The 22,541-nt window shown below is 40.2% G+C and overlaps 1 protein-coding gene across 2 annotated transcripts in view; it reads right to left on the bottom strand.

Moving 5' to 3' along the window:
* Positions 1–2,386: 2,386 nt before the first annotated feature.
* Positions 2,387–22,541, bottom strand: part of LOC138588142 (sorbin and SH3 domain-containing protein 1) — a 52,035-nt gene continuing 31,880 nt past the window's right edge. The window contains exons 13-27 of one of the 2 annotated variants that reach the window (XM_069658043.1): positions 21,242–21,325; positions 17,791–17,840; positions 15,809–15,987; positions 12,456–13,883; positions 11,191–11,255; positions 10,833–11,003; positions 10,247–10,293; positions 9,725–9,839; positions 9,448–9,573; positions 9,079–9,273; positions 8,360–8,857; positions 7,612–7,707; positions 5,994–6,178; positions 5,750–5,856; positions 2,387–5,401 (exon numbers count right to left, since the gene is read on the bottom strand). In XM_069658043.1, coding sequence (XP_069514144.1) covers positions 5,334–5,401; positions 5,750–5,856; positions 5,994–6,178; positions 7,612–7,707; positions 8,360–8,857; positions 9,079–9,273; positions 9,448–9,573; positions 9,725–9,839; positions 10,247–10,293; positions 10,833–11,003; positions 11,191–11,255; positions 12,456–13,883; positions 15,809–15,987; positions 17,791–17,840; positions 21,242–21,325 — 3,414 coding nt within the window. In that variant the 3' untranslated portion in view covers positions 2,387–5,333. The remainder of the gene's footprint in view (positions 5,402–5,749; positions 5,857–5,993; positions 6,179–7,611; positions 7,708–8,359; positions 8,858–9,078; positions 9,274–9,447; positions 9,574–9,724; positions 9,840–10,246; positions 10,294–10,832; positions 11,004–11,190; positions 11,256–12,455; positions 13,884–15,808; positions 15,988–17,790; positions 17,841–21,241; positions 21,326–22,541) is intronic. The other variant, XM_069658042.1, reaches the window with a different exon arrangement.

Raw genomic sequence — 22,541 nt, 5'->3', positions numbered from 1 at the left:
TAAATTCTAATATCGATACTTCCAAATACAGTATACCAGATATGCCAGAATGTCGTACCACATCTGGGTTGCAAGCCAACATGCTTTTTGACAATTCTAACCAGAAGTCCTCTGCACAGTACATTATATCAAATGAGGGCCCATACATGTCTCCGGTGAGCTTGGTGAATGGTATTTGCATTTCCTGGCCAGTAAATTTTCATCAATCCTCAAAATTTTCATTATTGTTTGTGACTGTTGTATGAGCAATAGAATCAATGTTCAAGGGGCAATGCTATTGAAAAGTAGTTTGTCACAGTTGTTATATACAAAATGAAAAGGACGTATTTGTTAGGGCAGCTGCAGTAGGCCTACATGTTTCAGTAAAAGAAAATGTATGCAATTTGGAATTCAGGGAATGGCCCCTCAAAGCTACGGCCTCATTTCTTGATCCTCAGTAACCCTGCATTCAGGTTGTGCTGGGGTAATTGGTACATTTTCTGTGAATGCCCCATCAAGCAGGACAACAACTCAGTATCTATGCCAGATACTGTAGGATTTTTAAATAGTTTTTAAAAAGGGCTTCTGTGGACATTCTTACCAGTTGGTTTTGCATAAAAAACTTTCTTCTCTTAACATTGATGCAAGGGTCCAAAGATTTGTTTGGCAGCTCTGCCTCCTCTGTTCTTGCATCTATTCCTGGCATCTCATCCTTGCTGGTAAGGCACAGACATGAGGAAGAGACTGGAGTAAGATAACCAGGGAAACACTTAGCATAATAAAAAGCACCACATTCTTGAGGGAGGAAGTAAAGTTAAGGATGAAACGGCACAGTTTAAATGTTAAATGGTCTTTTACTCTACATGTCACATTCAAGTGCCAACCTGCCCACCAGGATCTAGAAAACCACATTTACACAGTGATGGCTATGCCTTCAGGAACAATTTGGGGTTCAGTGTCTTGTCCAAGCACACTTCTAGATTGCAGCAGCCGGGGATCAAACTGTCAACTGTAAATTGAATGACAGATGACCCACTCTACCCCTGAGCCACAGTTGCCCCTGTAATAACAGCACAGAGTATATTTTCCAGCAAATAAAAACATATTTTGCGTTCTAGCTGTGAAACCACATAATCAAAATGTAAGGCCCATATTGGTGTGACATCAAGTAGGTGGGTAGGGCAGGCATCAACCAAGAAGTTAACCTTGCAAGACATAAGTTAATAAAATGGGGGTTTTGGTAATTGTTCCTTGATAGCGTTTGCTAGTTTTCATTGTAAAGTCACAAATTGTCATGTATATTGTACATCCCTTCAGTGGAAACATCGATAAAATGTACATCTGCAGCTGTAAAAAGAATGTTAAAATGTGTTATTTATGTTTTTAATATATTTATGGCAAGAAAGCTTACACAAGTTATATTGCAGTAACTGTCCTAGTCACCCTTAGTTAACCCTAGGTACCTAAGTAAAGAATGTACTTTTCAAAGCCATGTGTAATTGCTCATCAAATCCAAAAAAAAAATCAAATCTCGAGACACTTTACAGAAAGAGCAGGTCTAGACCGACTCTTTGTTAAGTTATTTAAAGAGAGGCCCAACATGAATCCACCATGAGTAGCACTTAGCAATATTCGGCACATTGGCAGAAAAACTTCCTTTTAACAGGCAGAAACCTCGAGCAGAACCAGACTCATGTTGAACAGCCATCTGCCTCGACTGGATGGGCCGAAAATGGGATAGAAGGAGATGCAGGATAGAGACAGGCAAAGAGAGCAACAACAACATATGTTCTTGTTACCACAACAACATATGTCCTTGTTACATGAACAACAACAGACACATACTTATGGTTACAATGCCAATAATAGTGGTAGACTAGGGTGAAGATTAGCTAAATAAATAAATAAATAAATTAGCAGGAGAAGCAGAGTAATGATAAAGGCTGAGGTAATCGTAATTGTAACAGTTGAAGTCAACAGGTCTACTATTAGCATTAGCAGCAACAATAATGATACTATGGGGAAGGCTGATGTTAGTAGTTGTTGCAGTCGAGCAGGTCCACAGCAGCAGGTGGTCTGCAGCAACGATCCTCAGGAACCTTCAAGACAAGGGAGCACAAGAACTCCCGGGAAGATATGTGGTTAGTAATGTTAATGGGACCAGAAGATACAGAGTTAATGAGCTGCATTAATGACAGAGAGAGAGAGAGGGAGAGAGAGAGAGATAGAGAGAGACAGAGAAACAGAGAGAGAGAGAGAGAGAGAGAGAGAGAGAGAGAAGCTTGGTGCTCATACACCTTCATACTGCTGAAAGCCTCTGTTACTATTTAATCAACATTACGTTAAACATGGAAATGATGTTGAATGTTCATTCGGATCTTTGCCAGAAATTAAAGAAGGTAACACATTAGATGGTTTAAATGATTTATTAAATATTGCATAATACCAAATTCACAGCAGTGTATATTATCTTTTTTTTAATATATATTTTTAATGTAACAGCACTGCAAATTGAAGCCAACAAACCAAACCTGTTGCAGTTGTGTGCCTCATCAAAGATGTTCAGTCTTATCATTGTTAATGTAAATGTAAAGCATTGTGTCACACTTCTAGGTACTTGCACAGTAACTGGAATTTCTCCGTAAATGTTCTCCTATTACAAAGACAAGGACCACCAGGAAAAAACATGATTACATTAAATATGTCATGAACACATTTCAGTGTCCGACCCTCCCAAAAAAACCAAAACAATTAAATTAAAATGAGGCACAATTTTGCATCTAACATAAGGCATTTTGATGCTCACAAATGGCAGCATAATGTACATATGCGTCAAACTTTCTGTGCTCATATGCTGCTCTCTGTGCTTTGAAAAAAAATCCTTCGGGTAAATAAACTGCTGCAAGGGACAGTGAGCTCATTTAGACGTTCCTATCTCTCGTAGTCTATGTTTTATTTTACATATTTACAATCCTTCTTGTGCCACACTGATCAATAGTCTGCATGTTCATTCAAGGTGAAAAATAGACATTTTCTCATATTATGTGTGCACCTGTCACATATCCATACATTCATACATCCTGTGATGTTTTATGGAACACTAAGTAAATTGAGAGATGCTATGGCTAAATGAGTGATTTTTTTAATTTGTCACTAGCCACTTGTGGATGAAAAAACATTATTTTTGGTGTGACAAAAAACCTGAATATAACATCAGCACGACAGATGCAATCCCATAATGCAATGTATTATCTTGTGTTTTACCTTGAGGAAACATTCCATTGCTGTGTTGGCAAGAGTTTCAGTGGTCATTTGCACAAGCTGATGATTTGACTCAAGAGCAAACACCAGAGAGGATGAAACACTGATTGCTACTCAATATTGTTAAAGTAATGTACTTCATCAACTTCATCAAGTTCAATTAAGGTCAATGTTTATCATTGCTGCACAACTTAGGTGAACACATTAAAACACAAAAAAGAAAGTTATAGTAAACATACACTTCAGATCTAGTAATACTTACTCTTTTATCTTTCAATACATTACATTATGTTTCTGATTTTGTGTACTCTGGCAATAATAAAGCGTTATAAAAAAAGTAGACCCACTGACAGTCTGGAACTATTTGATTCGAAATGTTTGGATTGGGAAAAGGAGTCTGGGAAGTTGAAATATCAGATAGCATGCTACGTCAACCATCCTGGTTAACTGACTTTCCTTAGCCACTGTTCTTTTGCTTCCATCTCCTAGTCTGAGCAGGTTATAACAATCAACAACAAATATCCTATTTGACAGCTCTGATATGGATAGATTTGCACAGTGCAGCTGTTGATGACAAAGAATTTGATGAAAAAACAACACAACATCTTGTGAGGAGGATCTATTCTGGCATGTGGTGTCCGTCACAGGATCCTGCAGTGCTGGAGATGGGAGCCTATTGATTTTTTAGTGCACACTGTACTAATGCTTACCTCAGTATTCAAACCATTGCATGAACTGTGTTACCAAATTAGTCATAACATATAAAATATGTTGCCATATTTGGAAGGCCTCTTAAAGTTTTCTGTACACATTAACATGGCTAAAACATACAATCTTGTGAGGAAGAGAATGGTCAATGTGGTCTCAAAAATCAGTATTATTATTTTCTTAGTCACTATGTTGGCTTTACTTGAAACATTAATAGCTTTTGGTGTTGTTACTGATGAACCTATTATTATCTTGTTAGTTGAGATACACCTTAAAGACCAATCAGAAAGTTAAGTGCTACCACGCCTGTCATGTGGTTGTGTTGGAGCCAGGCGTCAACTCCCAGCTACCTTACAGGCACCGGGCATTAGAAAAAGCATACTAGTTTGACAGAAAAGGTATAAAAAGACGGATATATGTTTTCTGAAAACACAAGATGTGCATATACACAATTTCTCTTCACTTTTATCAAGCATGCAACACAGTATATGTTTCCTGTATTTGCGTTTGTTCTGTTAACTGAGAAAAAGAGAAGCTTATAGCACACTTCAATCCTTAAGTGTTTCTTGTCATGCACATGACAGTGTAATAATTGTTGTATAACAACCTACTGAACCTGTATGCTTTGAGGTTGTGAGGCTGAGTTGGGGATATTGCAGTTTTTTCAAATGTACTGACCCTTATGATGATTCAAAAAATATAAAAGAGATTTGTCAGACCCATTTGTAAAGGAACTTCATACATAAGGCATAAAGTATTTAAACATATTTTTCTCAAATCTAAACTGTGTAAAACATTTTTGGGACAGACTCAGAGAATGACCCACCACATTTAATATAACATACATGCATGGTATGTCTTTCCATATTAAACACTAAAGGCTTTATTTTGGAAGCAGTGTCCAAGAGACTGAAAGTCTAATCCTGATAAACACCTGTGGGTCCTGAAAGTTAGCTTATGACAAACAGCTCAAAATCAACATCAAATAAAAATACATTCTGGAATACATTCCCAAGTCACTTCAGGTTATAAGATCCACTCTTTTTTCCATGCACTGCTCTGCTGCCGTCCTCCAGCCTGGACAAAATGGAAGTCATTATCTCTGTTAAACAAGCTACTATGATTAAAATTTTGTTTGTGGTATGTGTTCATGAAGAATTTCCAGACGAGGTGATGTAGTATTTCTGTGGTTGAGGTGAACACAATACTGAGGTTTCGGCAGTGAGCTGTTACCGTCTTCGCCTCATGCTGTTTGACTTACCTCTGGCCAAACCAATCACTTTCCCCCAAAAATTGGATTCACCTGGCTAAATGACTATACTAACCAACAGTCATGCGAGATTGTTCCCATCATGACAGGCAACCATGTGCCAGACTAGATATCTTTACAGTTTCAACTCCCTCACGTAATTCCCAGGGAAAGTCCCAAACTGTTTTGTCCTCTTTGATGTACCTGTAGAAAAAAGAGAAAGCAAAACATGGATCAGGAAAAATAAAGTAAAATTAGTCATTTTAACATTAAAGGCTTAGATGATTGTAGTACAAAAATAACTTATAAAGCTAATCAACTGCAAGGCCTGTGCATGTACAACACACTCAAATCATCTGCTATCATTCTTTAGAAAACCTATACAGAAGGATGTGACAGTCAAAATGACTCTACTTCTCCAGGAGCCCTGTAGAGGTAAATTACATGCATGCAGTCCTTTGCAGTCAATCTTTAGAAACCCTATGGATTAATGGGATATATTGAGTGTGACTGCATCACTGAGGAATCAGTCCCAAGCCTTGCAGCACATACCAACAAACCAGCCGTCATCGCACTTCTCCATGACGCTGACGAGATCTCCCTCCTGCAACTCCAACTCGTCGTCGTTCTGTGGCACATAACTGTACAGGGCCTGGAAGCTGGGGCAGGATACAAACTTAAATTGGTAAACTTGCAAAGCTGAGAAGACACAATGTGAAATCAGTAAAAAAAAAAAAGGGTTAGTTACCTTAATTACAAAAAAAAACATGCTAAGTGAAACACAGATCATACTCACATTCCACAGTTGAGACGGCTTGGCTCTGGGCTGCTGTTGTGGGAATGGGGTTGCTGGGAAATGATGAGAGATTGTTTAATGGGATTTGAGTGCAGTCTGTGGACAGAGTCAGGGTGGTGGGACAGGGTGCTGCAGTACCTCACTGAGGTCTCAGCTATATTCAAGATCTCATTACATACTGCCTCCTAGTTGTAGTAGTAGTAGAAGTCATCATAGAAAGACAAACAGCGGCCCCACAGAGTCCGGGAGAGGTTGAGATGAAGTTGAGGGGTTAGGTGAAGAGTTAGAGAGGAAGGGGGTAAAGGGCAAGACACATGTAGTTCCAGTAAGTAGCAAGGCAGAAAAGGAAGCGATCCATTGAAAGCCAGGAGAAAAAGCAGAGGAGACGTTGGTGGAGGCCAAGAGGACAGGCATGATAAGGCAAGACACCAGAGTGAGAGCATGAAGACAGGAAACAAGAAATATTAGTTAAGTTTTTTTTACATGATATTATTCAGTATGATCATGCACTACTAAAGAGAAGCTGGTAGGTACAACTTAAAGAAAAAGTTCAACATCTTGACCAAAATGTACTATTGGGTACTGTTATTCACTTTCTTGGTGTCTGTTAGATGACCGGAGAATTTCTTGTACTTTTTTTTTTTTTTAATCTAAATGAATCCTCTTGTGTAAGAGTAAGCTTGTTCTTGTGTCTGAATACTCTCTGTTCATGACATCTCAGTTCACAGCATGTATGAAATGTTTTTTAAATTAGATAAAGATACATATTACATAAATGACAGACATGGCTAATGATAAATAGCTTATCTTTATTTTATTTTTTTCATTTTTCATTTTTAAAGACACATAGACATGTAAATAGTTAAGTTATGAAGTCACATAACATAAATATTAAGAATAGTCAGGAATGTTTCGTTTTTTGTTGGTATAAACATTTGAATTAGTGAGCTTTAAAGGTGCAGGCGAATATTGTTTGTTTTGGACAAAGTCAAGCTCGCTCGTTTTCAGTCTAGTAACTATCCAGGTGCTACCTCCAAATTCATACTGATAATAGACAAATGTGAGAGTGCTATTGATCTTCTTTTTTAAATTTCAGAAATTGTTTTTTACACAATTTTGAACTACTCCTTTAATGAAAGCATAATCCTCACTGTGGCTCAGTGGTAGAGTCAGTCGTCTTTCAATCGGAAGGTCGGAGGTTTGATCCCCAGCTCCCTCAGGCTACATGTCGAAGTGTCCTTGGGCAAGACATTGAATCCCAAATTGCTCCCGGTGGCATAGCCAACGGAAATATGAATGTGATGGTTGACAGTTGGGCACTTTACGTAGCAGCCTCTGCCATCAGTGTACGAATGTGTGTGTGAATGGGTGAATGTGACATGTAGTGTAAAAGCAGCTTTGAGTGGAGGCAAAGACTAGAAAAGCGCTATATAAGTACAGTCCATTTCCCATTTCCCATTTAATATCTTACATGTTCAACATTCAGCACAAATCTTGAGTACTCAATGGGAGTTAAAGATGATGTGAGTAAAATGGATGTTGATTATGAAGTTATCTGACAAAATTCACATAATTTTGTTAGTCTACAGCTGTCCAAAAAAGCTCTGTGCTAGCTTACCGCAAATGAGTTAACATTGTTGTTATCTTGGATGTCAAACAGCATCACAGGGCTTCTGGAGCTCTGTCCATGATGGTCAGCCTCATTCTTCACAAACTGCAATACAGAAATGTCAAATCATTAAGGATATTTCAAAATCAAAGCTTTTCTCTTGAGTTCGCTCCATCTAACAACCAGTCACAGTCAGGTTGCATTTCCAATTACAACCTCGCAGAAGCTTTTGACACAGAAGCAAACATGTGAACCCTATATATACTCACCAATAATAATGTCACTGTCCTAAATAAATCCAACCTCCATGAGCATCCAAGTGATCAGGAATGAAACAAGGAAACAACAACAACATGCGACCAAGTGCTGAAATTTGTGACAAAAAAGAACTAGTACTCTCAAATTAATACTGGAAATGCAAGCACAACTTCTTATACAGTCCTTGAGCTAGGAAATCTAAGACCCCATCTCAACACTAAAATAAATGATTGGGTGTTATTAGCGCAGACATAACATGCAGACCTGCAGCCTTGAGCTGTGTGACAACTTTTATTCTGCCTCCTCAAAACCAGCACATTATCCCTCTGTGGGACTCAAATCAACGTCAGATAAAATATACAAGTTAGTCAAGTCTTCCACAAATCAGTGTCAGCTTCAGCATACCATTGAACATCTGTTTTCGGGAAAAACACTGTGGCTTAAGCCGATGTTTCAGAGTTAGCCTAAGATGCAACACAGCAAACCATGCAGAAGATACCTCTGCAGGGCTATTTCGCCTACTGCCCTCTGCACCTCCACCCTCGGTCAACTCCTTCTCCCCACTCAGCCAGCCCTCCAACACAGGCCCACCACAGGGGCTCACGCTGCGTGACAGATGAGGTGAGGGAGGGTAGAGCATGAAGTCCTCCCCATGAGGTGGGGTGAACGTGAGGAATGGAGTGGTTGAGCTGGGTCTAGGCGGGTAAGGCGGAGGAAGAGGGGAGGCAGCTGGGGAAGCCATTGGGGAGATGCAGTATGGGCTGCCAGTGATGGGAGGAACAGGGCTGGCAGAGAATGGTGGGGGCAGGTACTCGCCACATCGGTAGGACACACTGGGCAGTGGTGGCAGGGGAGGGGTGGGGGCAGCTGGAGGGCTCCCTCCTCCCACAGTCAGAGAAATCCACTCAGAGGACACAGCGTGGACTTCAGGGGATACGGAGCGACGAGGGGAGCGAGGGAGGGGCAGCGGGGAGGTGGTAAGATGATTACGATACAGCTTTTTATAGTTCCAGGAACATGGGAGGAATACAGAAATGGAAGCAAGTGGAATGTATCAGAAAAGGAAAAGAAAAAGAAACGAAAGATGAGAAAAAATAACTAGGCAAAAAATCTGATTAAAAGAAAGATATGAAGTTGAACATGGAAAATATTTTTCATCAACTCTTTACTACTTCAAAAAAGTATTCCATTATTGATCTATGGGTGTGAATTTCTTACCTGAGGAGAAGCATTGGTGCTGCGCTGTGGTGACTGGCTGACAGGAGGGTCAGGATACTCCATCCCATTTTTGACACGGGGTCGTCTGTGCACATCAACGTAGCTGACCGGGAAGATGCCTTGGCGGTTGGTGCCTGAGATTTTGCCTTCATACCAGTTTTCATCGACTCTACGAATCAGTGTGATTCTTTCTCCCTGCAGTCACATATTTTGTTAATATTTCACAAATAATATTAGAATAATATAATATACAAAAAATACCGCAAAAAAAAATCTTTTTGGGTTGAATAAAACAAAAATAACGAAAGGATAAAAGCATCTTGCAGCAGCAAGCTAAAAATGTTTGTCATGTTTATTGTCCCTCCATACCTTTCTAAAAGACATTTCCACTAGTGTGTCCCCAGTGAAGTTGAAGCGGGCAACAGCCTCTCCATACTCCAGCACCTGAACTGGCACAATTTTCTTTGGCTGGGCTTTCTCTGTTGGGGGAAGCAGCTGAGGCAGGGAACATATAACAAAACTCATTCAGTAAGAAAACTTAAGTTGAATCACAGTGAGCAAATGACAAAAAGTATTTATGAACATTTAAAAAATGAAAATAATTAACTCAAAATCATTATGTCAATAACAGCAAGAACACACAAACCTCGACATAACTTTGAGGAAAAATTCCAACTCTTCCATGATGTTCCCCTTCATACCAGTTTTGATCCACCTGTCGAATGATGTATACAATGTCCCCCTTCTGAAACGGGAGTTCCCTACAAAAGTTCAAAAGAGATACATGGAGTCACAAAAATCGACAGATTGTCAGCTTATGTAGACCTGTGTCTAACATCATTTTATAGCAAGTTAAATCACATTAATGGGATTTCATTACATCCAATTAAAGTTAAGCTGTAAAACATTTAAAGTTTTACTGCAATTGCCTGTAAATCGTAATTTTTTTCAACATTATTTTGTCAGATGTTTTAAACCCCACCTGAGGGAGACCTCCAAATGAGTCAAACATTACTTCAGCAAGGTCTTCTGTATGTTGTTCCACCAATGTTTACACATAACAGACCAATTTAAAAAACGATAGATAGATAGATAGATAGATAGATAGATAGACCGAACATTTTTTCACACATACACATGCAAACAAATATTGATTATTTCTACTTACTTTAAGCTTTCTGCTCTGAAGTCGAAGCGAGCCATGGCTGGAGTTCTCTGTTTACATAGATATACAAAAGAGACTTGGGTGATTCTTTTTTAATGTATAAAGAAAATATTCTTCTGGAATTTAGTGGGCACCATAAATCTGTCGCTTGACTTGTCCTTTCAGTTTCACATCTGAACATAACTATTATAGTGATGACAGGAAAGAGGTGCGTGTGACTGACTGGGTTACAGGTCCTTTAAAAAAGAGCAACTATAAATGCATGTATTCTGTTTAACTGTCCTGCAAAGATAGCACGCTTTGGTAAACACAACAAGGTTGGAACTAATATTAGTGACCTTAAATCTATGTATACAGCTGTTTAAGGGTGTGCACTGTGGAATTGTTTGGAAATGTCTAGAGGGCTACTTGATATGTAATGAACTGAACAACTCATATATGCATTGTATTAGGGAGCCATCTGTTTCTGCAGAAAGCCTGCCGACAAGCCCATCACAACCTCACAGCCTGACTCACACACAAACCAACAAAGCATCTGCTGTCCTTTTTTCCTGCTTACAGAAGGATAAGAAGCAGCACTCTATTGTACCTCTATGCCTGATTTCCTCTTCTCTGTGTTATCTGTGATGTTGAGCAGATCTCCGAAGCGCTCATTGGTGATGAACTGGTGGTGTGTTGGAACAATGCCTGTATGTCGTCTAGATGCTGTGTCAGCCTCTTCCTGTTCCCGCTTCAGTCGCCGCTGCTCCTCCAAAATTTTCTGCCAGGAAACCACACTGAACTGTTTGTCCCTTTCAGATATGGGTCCCTTTCACTCTTTTATTCATATGACACATTCATGTTATGTATAATGTATGAGTCTCTTATAAATAACAGCTCTGTTTACTAAAGTTCTCTCTACTAAAGAATTGCCAGTAGGGTGCAACTGATGAAAGTTTGAAATCTACCTCCTTGTCTCCATGTCGCCTCCGCAACACTTCATCTTGGTTCTCCCCGTGAGGTGGGGATGAGTCTAAAAGAGAAAGAGAGGATTCAGCTGTGAAGACTATCAAGTAACAACCTCGAGACAAACCCAATTAAGAAAAATACTTTTCATATAAGATGATGATATTGCAGTAATTCCAATGATTAGAATAATAAAGATATACAATAAAAACAATCATGCATGCTTTAAAAGAACACCATAATCTCTGCACTACTAAAACAAAAAGCGCGCACACACATCCAAAAGCCAAATGTATTCCTGCATGCACATAGGAATGAACACAGGATGATCCGATGTGTGTCCATGAAAAAACAAATGCAGGATATGAATATGAAACATACTGTATCTCAGCAAAAAAAAATGTTATCATGGTTTTATTGAACGACCAACCAACATCCATTAGTTTACTGAAGGTTCATCTTTATCATATGAGCGCGATATCCTCATGACTTACTTTACTCCCCATCACCATAGTTGTTTCATTCTGTGTCCCAGCAAGGGCCACAAGAAACAACTATCAATGTTTCAGGTTATTTCTCTGATGCCCAAAGGACACTCTGTTAAAGCTGTTAAAATAAATTAAACTAGAGAACATCCTGTCTGGCTAAATAAACCTTTCATAGTGAAAGAATGAAAGATGGCTGATGTAAACTGTTTCCAAAACAGAAAAAAAACAGATACAGACATAGTAAGACATCAATTTGAGAGAGTGTATGCAATGTTATATTGAAATATCCAGGATTCTGCGTTACAGAGATATTCTGGGATTATATTTGGAGGTACGTTTTTCAGTCAGTGTCTCTGACTTGACATCTAATTGTGGAACCTAAAAAAATCCTATCAAACATCATAAAAAGCAAGGAATTGGGTCTGTATGGATGCAATGCTAATGCAGGCTTGGCACTCTTGCATACAACTCAAATCTGATGTCACCAAAAGATAGACAGTATATACATTACCAAAAGGTCCCTGAACCTCCTACAGTCACTGAAGTGTTTTGATGCATTTATGGGACCATACTCATTCAGAGAAAAGAAAGAGCACCAAACAGTACACTCAGAATGTGATGGAGGCTTCCCTGTCACTTTGTAAACATACCACACAGACTAGAGATGGAGGGTGGTGTTGTGGCTTTGTGGAGAAAAGGTAGAAAGAGTTGAGATAAATGAGTATCTAGAGAGAAGGGACAAAGGAGGGTGACATTGGTTAATGGATGGAAATAGCCACCTCTGCAGTGAGCTGCCAGCAGCTGCAGTAGGTTCCCGTTGGCGTCCAAGCCGTGCCCATTACTCAGATGGTCAGTGTTGCTTCCCTCCTTGTTACTCAGCCTCTCCAGGACTTCCAGGGAGGACAGGCGCTGAGGGATCAAAGGTCTGAGCTCAGGAGACAAAGTAGAAGGCCTCTGGATGCCCATTGTAACCTTGGTGGCGAGGGTCTTTCGAGTCTGGTGGGATTGAAGGTTCTTTCGTAACCGGAAGGGAGCAGGGCCCATGAGGAAGAGGTTACCAGGCAGTGTGGGCCTCTTGTCTGGAGGTGGCAGCCTCTCCTGTTGGGTCATGGCCTGCTGCCTTTCATGCCTGAGGATAGTGGTGAAGCGTGTGTAGGAGGCTGGGCAAGAGCCTTTGCATTTGCTGGGTTTAAGAAGGAGTTGATGGTTCAGGTGGTGCAGTAGGTGGTGGTGGTGGTGATGGTGGATATAGTTGTGTTTTGGAGGTGATGCTGTCAGCAGTGCTGAGGGACTCTTTGATCCAGTGATGTTTTGGCCAATAGGTTCAGGGGAACTTTTACTGAAGATCTGCTCGACTTCCACCTCAGTGTTAAAGGGGGACTCGGTTCTGACATTGTGTCCTTCCACTGATAAGGGTTCACCCTCCTCCACAGAGCTCTTGCCCTCTGCCTTCACTGGAGAGCAGGCAACCGTCTGGGCGGCGTCTGCAACCAAAAGGGACTCCGCTGACACTGCAGACACCAAGTAGAGGTGAGCAGGGCTGTGGCTGGGGCTGTGGCTTGAGTGCAGGGTGGGCAGGGAGGAGGAGCGGCAGGGCGCCAAGCTTGACTGCTGGATGATCATTTCAAACTTACTGACCCGTGACGACACTGAATCCCGTGGAATGTTACCCTCATCATCTGCCTCTGACCTTTCATCCCCCTCTGCCTGTGCCTTCTCAAAAAGAGAGGCCAGGCTGCGAACACTGCCGATGGGGCTACAGCCGGCTGAGCTGGGCTGCTGGATGTGATGCATAGACCTGTAAAGGCTGGAAAACTCAGATGCGCTTCTCCTAATTGCACGGGAAACATTTCTTAGGCCATCTGCACACTCACTACCGCAGCTGAACTTGTTGGAATGTTGTCCACTCTCCCTTTCCTCTACTCCAGCACAGTCTGTATCATATTGCCCAGTGTACAGATCCTCACAACTGTGGGCCTTTGGGTGCCTGACAGTGGTGACAGTCCTGCTTTCCTGACTGTCACCACCGGGTGGCAGCAGCTTGGGCTTGAACTTAGAGGGCAGGATTTGGGGTATGCAGGCTTTGGCAGCAGATAGAGGCTTCATATTTTTACACTGGTTACCTATTGCATTACTGGCAAGAACTGATCGACTATTTACAGAAGAGCAGGGTGAAATTATACAGCCATTCCCACCTTTATGATCCACTGGCAAGCATGCAGGACAACAGAATAAACAACATATTAGATTGCAACGGTCACTGGTTCACACACACTAAAACAGAGTCAGGCACATTTCTAACTTCTATCAAAAGAAGATGAGAAGATGGTGCAGACTTGATGCATTGTGTATCAAGTTATAGATGACAGTTATAATAACAGCATGGCACTGCAGTGAAGAAAAAATGGAACAAGGTAATATCTATTGTCCATCAGATTATGAATATCAATGTAAATAGTTACATAACAAGTGAAACATTAAGTACTGAAACAGCAATATGCCATGGAATGGTATATGATGTCGGAGGTCACACAGCAATTTTAAACACTGACTACTGGTATTATTTTAGAACAAAAACATTTTCTCCCACATGACAGCTGCTTGTTCCATTTGAAACTTCTACATATATTCTTGAGAGGGCAACAGTGATTAATAGCCTGTGGTACCCCTGTTAAAAAGCTATTTCAGCACAATGTTTTCAGTAACATATGTATCCTCAGTCAACCTGCCCAGTAAAACATAATTGTCAAGAACCTATTGTTTGTTTGTTTGTTGTTGCTTGTGATAGATCTTGAGATGGAACTGGAATTGACACTTTCACATGCTATGAGGCATTTCAGTAGCATGGCTGACCCATCACTCAATCAAGCTAATCAATAAATTAGATAGATTTTTTCTTACGTTTTTGCATTAAAAGGGGGAATATTTGTATTATTAAGATTAGAGTATATATAGTAATAATATCATATCTGTATGATGTCACATTTATGTCTACCAGAAAAACAGGGAGTGACCCAGATTTTACCATGGCATGTGACATGTAAAGAGTACTGGAACCACTGAAAATCCCTCAGGGTTGGTTCTTTAGAACACAAAGATTAAAACATTTTTTATTTCATGAGCACAAGACAGAAACACATGATGAAGTGTTTGGTTTCTAGTGCTTGGTTATTTCTTTGGGCATGAGGCTAATGAAGGAGTGTGCTAGTCAGTTGACTGGGGTGCCAAATCCATTTACAGCATGGCTCCAATTTGGTTAAAGCTAGTACAACTATCTTGATATATCTTTGTTCCATCACTGCTGACAATAGTTGCATTTCTCTTATAAAATATTCATACAGTATTTAGTCAATATAGCATCTTGGAACAACACCATCTCTAACTCTGAATGGACAGTTTCTTAAGTGACATCTACTGTATCTCTTCCCAGTTGTAATTTAATGACATGTGTTGGGTCACACTGTTTCTTCCTTTCTCTATATTATGTGTCCACTCATCCTCCATTACAGCCTCTGGCCTCACACTGACAGCTGACTTCCTCATGCATACTCACATGCTGTGTCCCTCCTGTTTATCTTACCCCTGTCTGACTGGGTAGTGAAGAGCAGAGCTCCGTTTACTTGCTTGTCCCTCCTTATCTATCCCCTCTCCCTGGTGCAGGAACACTCAGGAGTCTTGCCCTAAGCCTGCCTAGCGACTGGCAGCTCACAACTGGAACAAGAAGGGGAAAATCCCCAAGGTTATCTTCTAGCAACTTAGCAAGTCTACCTCACTACCTCCATACATTTTCCAAAGCCGATGGCAAGTAAACATTTGATGAAAACATCCATAGCATCAATGATAAAGAAATGCTGCACTGGTAATGGATGCTGCAAGGTGACTGGCCAATGCAGTGAGGTCTTGGAGAAAAGAAAATGTGCGGATTCCAACAGAAAGGTAAACTGAAACTCATGTATCCCTCTGTTACAAAGGTCAAACATCACTGTCTGTAACTCAATGGTTCTGTCTGAGCAGGAAAGGCTAGACGGCCTGCTTTATACTCAAATGCTTACACTGGCCCAAACATCCACATCCATAAAAACACACACACCTGCCATTTTACTGGACACATTTAAAATGGCTGGTATCCTACCTTTAGAGGAGGAGGAGCTGCCATGGCGCTTGTTTAAAGCCCTTAGCCCTTGTAAGGGAATGTCGCCGCCCTCCAGGACACTCTTGTAAATATGACGGTCACATTCTGGAGCCCCAGGCTCGCTCGTGGATGATCCACTGTCCTTCTCCACCTCGCTTAGTCCAGACTTGCTTGAGGAGCTAGATGGCAGTGAGAGAAATGCAGACAGCTAATTAAAAACAGTCAAACCATTCAGCAGAGTTGTGTTACATGTTTTATGAAAAACAAAGGCGTGAAAATTGGTTAATGAGCTGTCAGATGTTTATATTGAATACATATTCAGGTAATTACTGTGTTACAGACTTTTGGAAAACAAAATAATCAGTGACAGAAAAAGGCATACTTGTGAAAGAAAGTGCAGCAATTTGGAGGCTGGTCTTGAGAGAAGGCCATGGCTACCACACATATCTTGGCATTCCAGAGAGGCCAAAAGGACAGATTTCTATAAATATTCTCTGAACATTCCCACATGGTGCATCAGCCCCTGCACCTGTAAAACTCTTGGGTTTACTCTCTTTCACATGCTGCTCATGTGTTACTCACGCTCCTCCTCTATTTGAGCAGACAAACATGGTCATTTAACTTACAGAGACTGCAGTATCATCTAGGTGAAATAAAAAAAACATTAAAAACCCTTTCACTACCATTTTTAATTTTTACGATTATTTTACAAAATGTGTTTACATCCACGTTGTTGCCAAGTCAGAGTCTTACAAGCTTCCACAAATGTAAGTATACATTACTCACCTTGGTCACTACCTCAACAAAAAGCCTTTTCATTGCTGTTAAAAATGTGCACTGCTGACTACAGAGAATCATTACAATCGTGTTGGTTGTAGGTTACTTAATAGAATACACATAATGATATGCAGGCATTTTGAAGTACAGGATCTATACAATATTTAAGACAATAATTCGGTAAGGTTATTGTGAAATCAACAGTCAGTATAGTGCCTACTTTAGGTTAACTAAAATGTTTAATTATTTACTGGGAGAAGCTAGGAGACCCTTATATTCCATTATGGATTAGATATGCATTTCTGCATCATGATAACAGCTCTTATTGTAAGGCGAAACTAACAATGTGTTATTATTAATATCCATGTTTCATATTCTTCAGTATGTGTTACATTCAGATTATGTATAATAATTGAGCTGGTTTGCTAAATTCAAAGAGATTAATTGTCCAGCACACTGAATAAGTTTCTAATCAAGGCCTGAAAACAAACACGTTTAGGGATTACTTGAGGTTTCATTTGAAAAGTTTGGGTGAGTGTTCTTCAACCCACCCCTCATCAGGAGTCTCTTCCATTAAGATTTACAACAATTCAATGGATTAAAAGGCAGAATTGGGACCTCTTTCCAAATATTGGCCATGATCACATAATGACTGCAGCAGATGGAAAGTTTTTAGCAGAGAGGGAGGGAGATGTTTATTTTCCCTTGACTGTAGCACGGGACAGTCAGAGTTTCTAAGTCCTAAATTCCTGAGATTTTATTACAAAAACAAAAATAGAAGAGGTCAGTCTCATCAGAGGAAAACAAAAAAGATCAAGGGCTTGCTAGGCTTCGCTTTAAGAACAGCTGGCATCCTTTTTCATAATCCAGAGGGAGATAACGGTTTTTTGAGTTATGTAGCAGCTGGGTGAGTTTCCTCTACCCAGGTTGCTGTCTTTAAATAAATTACCACATAGCTGCCATGTCTCCACACAACCCCCCGTGAAACACCATAAAATACACACAGAGGACACACTGTTCTGGTAGCTTTTTGCCTTATTAACAGGATCTTTTCAGGAAGCAGGAGTCCCCCTACTGTAAGTAGACAAGCTCTACAGGGTGGAGAAATCTCTGACTGACATTTATCCACATAACATGCCTCAAACAACAATCAACATCCTGGAAGTAGGAAAAACGTACATGAAGCAAGAGAGGCATGGACTTACTACTGCTGCAGGTCGGAGGCTGTTTCCAGGGGGCTGAAAGAGGGGGCACTCTGCAACAAACCAAACAAAGAAGTCATTGATAGATCCACAGAAAGGTCTCCTCCAGCTAGAACAGGGACAGGAACATTAGCTATGGCCGGATTCTCTCTTCTTCTCCTCTCGTTCGCTTGCTGGTCTGGGTTTTTGTCGAGCTCCTGGGGTTATTAGCTTCTCTGGACTGGGCTTGGCATGTAGGAGTAAGCGTGTGTTTTGGCCTACATGCAAGTTGGAGAAAACAAGCAGCAGTGAGGAGAGTGGAAAGGGGGGGAAGTGGGTGGGCAGGCGTGCATCGGTCATGGGGCGCCCATGTGGGGAGGGGGCTGTCACAGGCTCAGCCAATGGACTGCTGCCTCACAGTGAAGCCGTCTCTTTTGTCTGGTATTGAGTCACTCTCATTATCACCGGACCAGACTGGGGACAATTAACCAGCTGGTGGTGCAAGCAGGCCAAATTACGCACACACACGCATGCACGCACGCACGCACGCACGCACACACACACACACACACACACACACACACTTCCATACACACATTTGACTCTCCAACACACCGTGAGGATCAAAAACAGGCATAAATACTGGCACAGTAAAATGAAGAATACAGTAAAACTTTAACTTTAAATGTTATAAAGACAAACAAGAATAAGCTAAACGTAAAGATTGTGGGCATATGGTGTGTGAATAAATGCTTAAAGGACAAGAGTAAATGCAGTTGGCATTTAGATATTATCTCAAAAACCAAGGGGTGGTTACGCAGTGATGTAGCACCCCCACTTTGAATTGCTTAGAGCCAACTAATTTTAGCCCACTGTTTCTGTTGCTTTCCTCTTTTCAGACGTCACAGTAGGTAAAAATAACAGAAATGACATGAGCACTATGAATGAGAGCGCAAGTGTTGTTTGCAAATACGATTGCACAATCCCCATCCCAGCCAGCCTGGCCCTGCTGTTAATACCACATCCACTTCCCCATGATGTGGCCAAGCCTCTGCTTCCCACACTGATGACCAGACAAGGAGCATTCTCAACAGCTCATTTGCCACAACATGCCTTTCCCCTTAGTTGCCAGGGCAGGATGATCATTAATAGCCTTTCAGAATAAATGCCTATCTTTATAAGAACAGAACACCAGACTGGCAGGTCTATAGTCTGATCTATTTATAAAGCCAAATGTTCCATGTCAACTCAGGGAACATACGGGTGTCATTCAATAATCTGCTCTGCCATGTCTTATAGCCCGGATATAAGAGGGAGAAGACTGTGTCCTCTGATACCCCTAGTTAATTGGGCTAACACATCATCAACATTAGTGGAAAGTTAACAGGAAACACACATGGAGATTTATCTGGAGTATGTCGAGAATGGAATCTTAATCTAGTTCTTTACAAAATGCCTGATTAGTCTCAATTAAGGTTTTCTTTATATTAAAGGGCAAAACATTTCCTTTTCAAACAATTCCACACTGATATCACTTTATATCACATTACCCTGAGAAAGTAGTATTTTTTTATCCAGCTTATGATATAAAAGGACAAATAGAAGGCAGGGTTAGATTGTGTTAAAGAGAGATGCTAAAACTCCCCTGACTTAGAGAATAATGTACTTTAAACAGTGACAGTGTGAAATCAAAGCTGTATATGGAAATAAATGAAGGCCTTGTTGAGTCAGTGGAACACTGATGACAATGTTTCTGCAGAATTTCCTGTACATGTTTCCTAACAGGTGCCCTCCCCCCCACCCCCAACTACTCAAAGCTCTGGCTCCTGTGTGCCGCTTCCATATTTAAAATAGCAATCATGAGTAGGTCATGGTAACACGAATCCCATTCTTTCCAGCACCTTATTTGTGTTGATATGTACTCATGAAATCGAACAGACCCCTAGTGTGAAGGGCCTTTTATAGCTGTGTGCATGTCTCATCTCATCTGCACTAAATGCTTAAAGGTAAAGGTTAAGTGTATAACAGAGGTTAAATATGAAGCACAATGAGTTTGCGGGCTTACAGAGTCGCCTCCTTTAGAATATGTCAGGTGGTAGGGGGAGGCTCTGTGTATCTCAGCGTGTTACAGTGTGGTAGCAGCCCTCTTCAGCATATGCTCAACAGATGGAGTCACTCTGTCAGTTGAAAGGGGTCAAAATGCTTTTCCTAATCATAGTTATGTGTTGAATTTCAGTTGCAGCTAACTATGTATATGGATGAGCCTATCTTTGACCATTGCTGTCAATTGATGTGTTTCCAGACTTCTCTTGAACCTAGAACCTGTTAATATTAATCAAGAGGACCATTACTGTGATAATACACAGGTGTCACTTTTATTCAATGGCTATTAGGGGACTAGAAGTGTTGAGTAGTAATGATTTGACATGACAGCCTAAATGATTTCCCCTTGGGGATGATGTACTCTCTCTCTCTCTCTCTCTCTCTCTCTCTCTCTATATATATATATATCAATCTACTTTATCATTCCTGCACCCATTTAGATATTTTGGTAAATATACCTCATAGCACATGTGAAGAAACTATTATTTCCTGGGCCGGAAATTATCCTGGAGCCTAATTCTTACGTCGACTTCAGCCTCACATGAAGAGGGACTTCTGGATAAATCACCTAGTCCAAGTCTCTGCCTTATAATATGTAGTGAAATTGGCAGGGTGCACATCAAAATGAACAAATAAAGTGTTTCTTTTTGGGTGTTAAAGTGATAATTTTGAAGATTTGTATTTAAATAAATGTCAGTTAAGTCACTATACTTACTACTATAGCCAACAATTGGAAAATTATCTATTGAAAAGGAAATATATCTGTGAAATGCTTAAAACAGCCCTGTGATATTTCAATTGGTCCTTTATCATGGCCACCTGTGTTGACATATGGTATACTTTATTGTTAATCATCAGCCCTATAGAGTATTATAATTCTGAAGTGCACAGAGTATGAGCCAAAAGTACTGGAAGTGGTCAGGCATTTCTCTGTTTCTGTCTCTCTGATTGGGCTCCATCAGCCTCACAGATACAAAAATAGACCTCAGCTGACTATTTTAGACGGTATTGGGTAAAGAATCCTTTTTAACTGTATGAGTTTATGATGAGGTATGACAGTAGCTGTACCAAGTAATGTAGAGTAAAAAAGAAATACAAAAATTGTGATGAAAAATTAGGGATATATAAAAGTGAATCAGTAGTTGTTCTCATTAAGCCATGTTGATGGTACCCACTAGGTAATTTAGTTCAAGAGCAAACCCTTTTTTCACCTACACGCTTTTTCTATGCAGGACCAATTAGTCTAATATTGCAAGTGACAGTGGTAGTAGTCCTTATTGACAGACAGTTTTTTAGACATTATTTGAACATAAATGTTATCACATGCAATAAAATACAATATGCTGTCACTTTAAAGACAGCAACCACTTACCGCTTTGTCAAACTCCATCTCTGAAAAGAATTTATACCAAGGCTCATTCTCTAAATCTACATCTTCTGGACTTACATCCTGAGTCTAGGGCATGGCAACAAGAAGAGGAGGAGAAAGACAAAGAGAAAAGAATTCAGACAGCAAAGAATATACACACCAAGGGACATTATTGATTGAGCCAATGTCTGCATCCAACACCATAAATTACCTTCAATACTGTAGGTGTTCTCATTGAAGAAGATAACAGATACTGATTTCTATGCAACAAGTAAATTAAATGTTCATTTGATTTGTCTATTTTAAAAGGACGGATTGATGCTTGTTCTTGTGCTTTTTCTTATGGCCAGATTGATACCATTCTCATGATGAGATGAATGTGAAGCTGCAGCAGGCAGCCAGTCAGCTAAGCTTTGCTCTAAGACAGGAAACAGCTAGCCTGGCTCTGTCCAACAGTCACAAAACTCACTTATCAGCACCTCTTAACATCCCTCATTTACAAACAGCCACCATGTACATGTACATTTTTGGTATATGGGTATAACATAAAAAAATAAACCTATCCTTCTCGCAAGTCTTATCCAAAAAGTTCTGTAATTCAATGTGTAACTGTTTTAATTTTATTCCATTAAATCAAAAAACGTTAAAAAAAACTTAGGACCACCAACAAAAATATCCAAACAATTTTTTTGTGATGTAATAATCGCCCTTAAGAAAAACATTTTTGGAAGATTTAAAGTCAGTAAGTGCCCAAACCATTTTTAAGCGCCAGAGTGTAAAAAGAATGGACTTCACATAGAAATTAAACGGCTACATCAACAAGAACACTGATCTATTATACTGGGCTTGCAATTGAAAACAACAGAGTCCATTATTAATGGCATAAACTGGGGAAAACTATAATGATAGTATTCATTAGGAACAGGTCACTGGGATCATGGCAGATCTTGGCTAAGGACGTATAAAAGCATGATTTAGCTGAGCTTCAGACAAACAATAATTACAGAATCAATTAACAACTGTATCTGTAAAGTGAACAATTATATGTCCTATATTATGAAGATTTAAAAAAGACTTGACAGAAACCTGTGTTCTATGTGGTAAATATAACAGTGTAGATCTAGGTGGCAGCTGCCAATCATTTACTTATTATTTAACAAAGACTGCATTAAAGGACACTGAAAAATGCCGTGTCATTTGTTTTAGCACATACTGCTAACGGCTAGAGACAAAAGTAGAGCAGAGAGGATTACACTACACACATGTTATATACATGTTTTGTGTCAGGGATTCTCTTGCACCC

This window comes from Semicossyphus pulcher, unplaced genomic scaffold, assembly GCF_022749685.1.
Source record: "Semicossyphus pulcher isolate SPU_LCO1_2020_fin unplaced genomic scaffold, fSemPul1.0.p SCAF_12, whole genome shotgun sequence".
Classification (NCBI taxonomy): Eukaryota; Metazoa; Chordata; class Actinopteri; order Labriformes; family Labridae; genus Semicossyphus; species Semicossyphus pulcher.
Note: the sequence above shows the minus strand (reverse complement) of the source record. Positions and strands in the feature narration are given on the sequence as shown.